The sequence below is a fragment of the Gekko japonicus genome, unplaced genomic scaffold, assembly GCF_001447785.1.
Source record: "Gekko japonicus isolate JY-2015 unplaced genomic scaffold, Gekko_japonicus_V1.1 scaffold1667, whole genome shotgun sequence".
In the NCBI taxonomy this organism is placed as follows: domain Eukaryota; kingdom Metazoa; phylum Chordata; class Lepidosauria; order Squamata; family Gekkonidae; genus Gekko; species Gekko japonicus.
Window position 1 is genome coordinate 208911 of NW_015168702.1, and position 7167 is coordinate 216077.

The 7167-nt window shown below is 52.0% G+C and overlaps 1 protein-coding gene across 1 annotated transcript in view; it reads right to left on the reverse strand.

Moving 5' to 3' along the window:
- The window catches only part of SBF1 (SET binding factor 1), a 105243-nt gene that overhangs the window by 15197 nt on the left and 82879 nt on the right, over positions 1-7167 (reverse strand). Inside the window, exons 27-28 of the mRNA XM_015415507.1 lie at positions 1316-1407; positions 489-607 (exon numbers count right to left, since the gene is read on the reverse strand). Coding sequence (XP_015270993.1) covers positions 489-607; positions 1316-1407 — 211 coding nt within the window. The remainder of the gene's footprint in view (positions 1-488; positions 608-1315; positions 1408-7167) is intronic.

Consider the following 7167-nt stretch of genomic DNA (forward strand, 5'->3'; position numbering starts at 1 on the left):
CGGGCAACGTGCACGGCCGGCCCGCCAATCCTTACCTAGGAGGGGCGGAGAGGCGCGCCAAAACCAGGCAGGGGCATGCTGTGAGGCCGCAGAGGAGTTAGCGCAAAGGGGTTAGGGTTAGTCTGCCTGCCTGCCTGCCGCGGGGTGGGGGGAGTTAGCCGTGTGACCGTCACGTGGCCAGGGTTAGCCCCCTCCTCGGGAACCCTCTCACAGTACCTCGGGGGGAGTCACGTCCCTTGGTCGATGGGCTCTTGGGGCTGGAGAGGGTGATGACCCCCCTAGCTCGGTGACCTGGTGCCGAGAGACAGGACAGGACGGTGGGGAGGAGGCAGCGATGGCGCGGGGAGGGGGGCTCGCTCTTGCAGACGGAGGAGGGGTGGGGGCACGAAGGAGGATGAGCAGGCGAGATGGATGGACAGGCCCTGCCCCCGCCCCAGGAGAGTCCCCCCGGCCCTCGGGAAGCAAAGGCTAGGCATCGCCTGCTCTACCGGCACCGTGGCCAAACGCTTCTCACCTCCGCGGCTAAGAGTGCCGGGCCCTTCGTCCTTCCCTCCCATCACCTGCTTCATAAGGGATCCCAGCTTGGGCTGCCGCTTCTCGGAAGAATCTGTAGCACCAACAGAACGGGGCACATGTGCCATTCCCGCCGCGGGGGAAGAGGAGCGGGCACTGGCCTCTGGGCGGCAGGCCAGGAAGGGGGGGGGGGGGGCTGGGGGCGGGGGGGGGTGCCCTTCCCTCCCTCCCTCCCTCCGCCTGGGGGGCAGCGGGGCTCCCCCCCCTCCCCAGCTCCTTCTCCAGCCCCAGAGGGGGACGGACTTCTCTCCCAACCACCCCCGAAGGAGCGGAGGTGAGAGCCTGGGCGTGGGGAGCAGAGCCGGAAGGCGGGCCACCTTCAGAGGGCCACCCTGCTGGCACTGGAGGGGGTGGGGGTCTCTCTGTCTCTCTCTCAGGAAGATGCCTGCTGTGACTGAGCCAGACCCTCTGGGACCACCGAGGTCCATCTCGTCTGTTCAGACTGGCAGCGACTCTCCGGGGCCTCAGGCAGAAAGAGGCCTTTCCCATCCCCTCCTGCCTGGTCCTTCTCAACTGGAGAAGCCTCTCTCCGGGGGCTGGGCCTGGAGCCTCCTGCCAGCCCAGCCGAAGCTCTTCTCCCCCCCCCGCAGCTGTGGCCCCCCCGCTCTTCAGCTTGAGGACAGCGTCTTCGTCAGCCCTCCCCCCTTCCCCAACAAGTGTTCACACAGACAATGGGTGAGGGTGAAGATGCTGAGCCGGGGGCACAGGGGAGGCAGGTGGGTGGAGATGGCACCGGACTCACCTGGAGGCTGCTTCTCCGGGGTGGGCGGCCCAGGCTGAAGCCCCCCCCCTCCCCAGTCCACGTCGGGTGGAGGAAAGCGCCCCATCCCTTTGCTTTCAGCGGAGAGGATCCAGCTGAGGATTTTGGTGGGAGAACTGGTCTGGGAGTGTGTGGAAGCGCTTGGAGTTTTTGCAGATTCCTGGCTGCTTGAGAGAGGAAAGGGCATTGTTTGACTGTGATTGACTGCAATTGAGAGGAAAAGGAAGGGGCATTGTTTTGCATGTGATTGAGTGCCTGGGTGCATTTGAATAGCTGCTGCCAGCACTCTGCTGGGGGAGGCCTCTATTTAAGGAAACACCTGGCCAGAGGCAGAGGAGACCCAGCTGAGCTCTGAGCAGGAGCAGGAGCAGGAGACAGAGGGGTGAGTGGTTTTTTATTTGCTTTCAGCGGAGAGGATCCAGCTGAGGATTTTGGTGGGAGAACTGGTCTGGGAGTGTGTGGAAGCGCTTGGAGTTTTTGCAGATTCCTGGCTGCTTGAGAGAGGAAAGGGCATTGTTTGACTGTGATTGACTGCAATTGAGAGGAAAAGGAAGGGGCATTGTTTTGCATGTGATTGAGTGCCTGGGTGCATTTGAATAGCTGCTGCCAGCACTCTGCTGGGGGAGGCCTCTATTTAAGGAAACACCTGGCCAGAGGCAGAGGAGACCCAGCTGAGCTCTGAGCAGGAGCAGGAGCAGGAGACAGAGGGGTGAGTGGTTTTTTATTTGCTTTCAGCGGAGAGGATCCAGCTGAGGATTTTGGTGGGAGAACTGGTCTGGGAGTGTGTGGAAGCGCTTGGAGTTTTTGCAGATTCCTGGCTGCTTGAGAGAGGAAAGGGCATTGTTTGACTGTGATTGACTGCAATTGAGAGGAAAAGGAAGGGGCATTGTTTTGCATGTGATTGAGTGCCTGGGTGCATTTGAATAGCTGCTGCCAGCACTCTGCTGGGGGAGGCCTCTATTTAAGGAAACACCTGGCCAGAGGCAGAGGAGACCCAGCTGAGCTCTGAGCAGGAGCAGGAGCAGGAGACAGAGGGGTGAGTGGTTTTTTATTTGCTTTCAGCGGAGAGGATCCAGCTGAGGATTTTGGTGGGAGAACTGGTCTGGGAGTGTGTGGAAGCGCTTGGAGTTTTTGCAGATTCCTGGCTGCTTGAGAGAGGAAAGGGCATTGTTTGACTGTGATTGACTGCAATTGAGAGGAAAAGGAAGGGGCATTGTTTTGCATGTGATTGAGTGCCTGGGTGCATTTGAATAGCTGCTGCCAGCACTCTGCTGGGGGAGGCCTCTATTTAAGGAAACACCTGGCCAGAGGCAGAGGAGACCCAGCTGAGCTCTGAGCAGGAGCAGGAGCAGGAGACAGAGGGGTGAGTGGTTTTTTATTTGCTTTCAGCGGAGAGGATCCAGCTGAGGATTTTGGTGGGAGAACTGGTCTGGGAGTGTGTGGAAGCGCTTGGAGTTTTTGCAGATTCCTGGCTGCTTGAGAGAGGAAAGGGCATTGTTTGACTGTGATTGACTGCAATTGAGAGGAAAAGGAAGGGGCATTGTTTTGCATGTGATTGAGTGCCTGGGTGCATTTGAATAGCTGCTGCCAGCACTCTGCTGGGGGAGGCCTCTATTTAAGGAAGCACCTTGCCAGAGGCACGAGCCTCTGGCACGAGCCGAAGGGCGAGCTAAAGGGCTCTTTGCCCGTGGCTCTTAGCCCAGGGACTCTTGGACTAGGGGCTCTGTGAGACGCCCAAGAAGAGGCAGAAAGTGAAAACCCTAGGCTCCTTGTTTTCCCCATAAAGTAATTTGACTTTGACAAGAAAAAAACACATAAATACAAAGGGATTTAAAAGGGGGATTACATTTACTTATTTTAAAAGAATTATGAAGCCAGAATGCCAGCAGGGGGTTGGGGGCTATCCAGTGTTTTGCACAGAGTGTCACATGTATGACTATCTGCCCACTGGGCAGAAGTCTTGGGTGTGTGCTCGGTGCAAGGAGCTCCTGGTTCTCAGGGAACGTGTGTGCTCCCTTGAGGCCAAGGTGGCTGACCTGGAGAAGCAGAGACAGTCAGCTAGGCGCACAGAAAAGACTCTCGGGGACTTGTTAGCTACGTCCCACTCTGGATCTGGCAGCCCCGCTGCTGTCAGGGAGCATGAGGGTCTAGGGGAAACAGGGCACCGTGCTGAGGATAAGGGGAATGTGCCCTCAGAAGGGACCTCTTCCCCAGCTGGTGAGCGGTTATCCTTTTGCACCAAGGAACCATCCCTGGGCAGGGTGGGAGGGGGGCTCTTGGTAGTGGGTGATTCGATCCTTAGGCAGGTAGACAGCTGGGTGGCGAACCCGCGTACTGACCGTATGGTGACTTGCCTGCCTGGTGCAAAGGTAGCGGACATTACGCGTGTTTTAGATAGGCTGGTAGATAGTGCTGGGGAGGAGCCAGTGGTCGTGGTGCATGTCGGCACCAACGATGTGGGGAAATGCAGTCGTGAGGTCCTGGAGGAGAAATTTAGGCTGCTGGGCAGGAAACTCAAGGCCAGGACCTCCAAGGTAGCCTTCTCAGAAGTGCTACCTGTTCCACGCGCAGGGCCGGAGAGACAGGCACAGATCAGGAGTCTCAATGCGTGGATGAGACGATGGTGTAGAGGGGAAGGGTTCAGGTTTGTTAGGCACTGGGATTCTTTTTGGAACAAGAGGGAGCTGTACAGGCGAGACGGTCTCCACTTGTCCCGAGAAGGAACCAGGCTGCTGGCGCTTAAAATCAAAAAGGTGGCAGAGCAGTTTTTAAACTGAATATTGGGGGAAAGCCGACAGGAGATGAAAAGTCTCTGGTTCGGGTTGGCTCATCTCAGAGAGATGAGGGGGTACCTGTTGCTTTTCTACAGGGAGGTGGATTGAAATTGTCCACTGAGACCATGGCTAGTGACATGGACTGCCTGACAAGGTCTCGAGATTGCAAGAGGAAGGTGGCAGGCTTAACCAGTATGGGAAATTACAGCTGTTTCTATACAAATGCTCGAAGTGTCCGAGGTAAAATCGGGGAGTTGGAGTGCTTGGTGTCAGAGGGAAAAATAGACATTGTGGGTATTTCAGAAACTTGGTGGGATGAGGAAAATCAGTGGGATACGGTGATTCCCGGTTATATATTATATCGGAAGGATAGGGGGGGAAGGGTTGGAGGTGGGGTGGCTCTGTATGTCAGAGAGGGTATAAAGTCCAGAAAGATCGAGAGGCTAAGAGAATTGGATTCGCTTCTTGAAGTTCTGTGGGTTGAAATAGGGGGGCCAAAAGGAAACTTAACACTGGGAGTTTGTTATCGCCCACCGGATCAAAAGATAGAGGAGGATTATAAAATGATGAATGAATTAAAGATAGCAGCTAGACAAAAACACTGTGTCGTAATAGGTGATTTTAACTACCCACACATTGATTGGGTCAATATGTGTTCTAGTCGAGAGAAAGAGATTGAGTTTCTAGACACTCTAAATGACTGTGCTATGGAGCAGATGGTCATGGAACCTACCAGGGGAGAGGCGATCCTTGATTTGGTCCTAAGTAACACTCAAGACCTGGTGAGAGATGTAAAAGTGATTGCACCGCTTGGGAACAGTGATCATAATGTTGTTGAGTTCAACATTTGTACAAATAGGGAATTGGCCAAAAAGACTCACACAACCACTTTTAACTTTAAAAGGGGTAATTTTTCTGATATGAGGGGACATGTGGGGAGGAAACTGAAGGGAAAAGTAGAAAGGGTCAAAACCATTGGGGAAGCTTGGAAACTGTTTAAAACTACAATTCTAGAAGCTCAAATAAAATATATTCCGCAGGTTAGGAAAGGCACAAACAGGTATAAGAAAAAGCCTACATGGTTAACAAACAAAGTAATGGAAGCTGTAAAAGGTAAAAAGGATTCCTTTAAGCGGTGGAAAGCTAGTCACAGTGAGGCTGATAAAACAGAACACAGGCTATGGCAAATAAAATGCAAGTCTGTGGTCAGGCATGCAAAAAGGGAATATGAGGAGCATATAGCAAAAAATGTAAAGACCAACAATAAAACTTTCTTCAAATACATTAGAAACAGGAAACCAGCCAGGGAGGCAGTGGGGCCCTTGGATGACCAAGGGGTAAAAGGAGTACTGAAGGATGATAGGGAAATGGCTGAGAAGCTAAATGCATTTTTTGCCTCCGTCTTCACTGTGGAAGATGAGAGGTGCTTGCCCACTCCAGAGCCGCTGAGTTCGGGAGGGGTGTTGAAAGACCTGAGTCAGATTGAGGTGACGAGAGAGGAGGTCCTAAAACTGATAAACAACTTAAAAACTGATAAATCACCAGGCCCAGATGGCATACATCCAAGAGTTCTGAAAGAACTCAATTGTGAACTTGTGGATCTCCTGACAAAAATATGTAATCTCTCCTTAAAATCAGCCTCCATTCCTGAGGACTGGAAGGTAGCTAATGTCACTCCCATCTTTAAAAAGGGTTCCAGAGGAGATCCGGGAAATTACAGGCCAGTCAGTCTGACGTCGATACCGGGTAAATTGGTGGAAACCATTATTAAGGAAAGAATTAGTAGGCACATAGATGAACAAAACCTATTGAGGCAGACTCAGCACGGTTTCTGTAAGGGAAGATCTTGTCTCACTAACCTGTTAGTGTTCTTTGAGGGGGTGAACAAACATGTGGACAAGGGGGATCCAATAGATATTGTTTACCTTGACTTCCAGAAAGCTTTTGATAAAGTTCCTCATCAAAGGCTCCTAAGCAAGCTCAAAAATCATGGGATAAAAGGACAAGTCCTTTTATGGATCAAAAACTGGCTAATTAATAGAAAACAGAGAGTGAGTATAAATGGGCAGTTCTCCCAGTGGAGGGGTGTAAGCAGTGGGGTACCACAGGGATCAGTACTTGGTCCACTGCTTTTTAACTTGTTCATTAATGATTTGGAGTTGGGAGTAAGCAGTGAAGTGGCTAAATTTGCGGATGATACGAAGTTGTTCAGGGTGGTGAAAACCAGTGAGGATTGTGAGGCACTCCAAAGGGATCTGTCAATTTTGGGCGAGTGGGCGTCAACATGGCAAATGGGGTTCAATGTGGCCAAGTGCAAGGTGATGCACATTGGAGCCAAAAATCCTAACTATAAATACACGTTGATGGGGTCTGAACTGGCAGAGACAGATCAAGAGAGAGATCTTGGAGTTGTAGTAGATAACTCACTGAAAATGTTGAGACAGTGTGTGACTGCAATAAAGAAGGCCAATGCTATGCTGGGGATTATTAGGAAGGGTATTGAAAACAGATCAGCCAATATCATCATGCCCCTGTATAAATCAATGGTGCAACCTCATCTGGAATACTGTGTGTAGTTCTGGTCACCACACCTTAAATAGGATATTCTAGCTTTGGAAAAAGTGCAGAAAAGGGGAACTCGAATGATAAAGGGGTTGGAACACTTTCCCTATGAGGAAAGGTTAAGGCGCTTAGGGCTCTTTAGCTTGGAGAAACGACGACTGAGGGGTGACATGATTGAGGTTTATAAGATTATGCATGGGAAAGAGCAGGTAGAGAAAGAGGTACTTTTCTCCCTTTCTCACAATACAAGAACCCGTGGGCACTCCATGAAATTGCTGAGCGGTCGGGTTAGAACGGATAAAAGGAAGTACTTCTTCACCCAAAGAGTGATTAACACTTGGAATTCACTGCCACAGGAGGTGGTGGCGGCTACAAGCATGGTCGGCTTCAAGAGGGAATTAGATAAGCCTATGGAGCAGAGGTCCATCCGTGGCTATTAGCCACAAGGTAGAGATAGGGACTCTGGGGCAAGGGATGCTCTGTCTTCTTGGTGCTGGG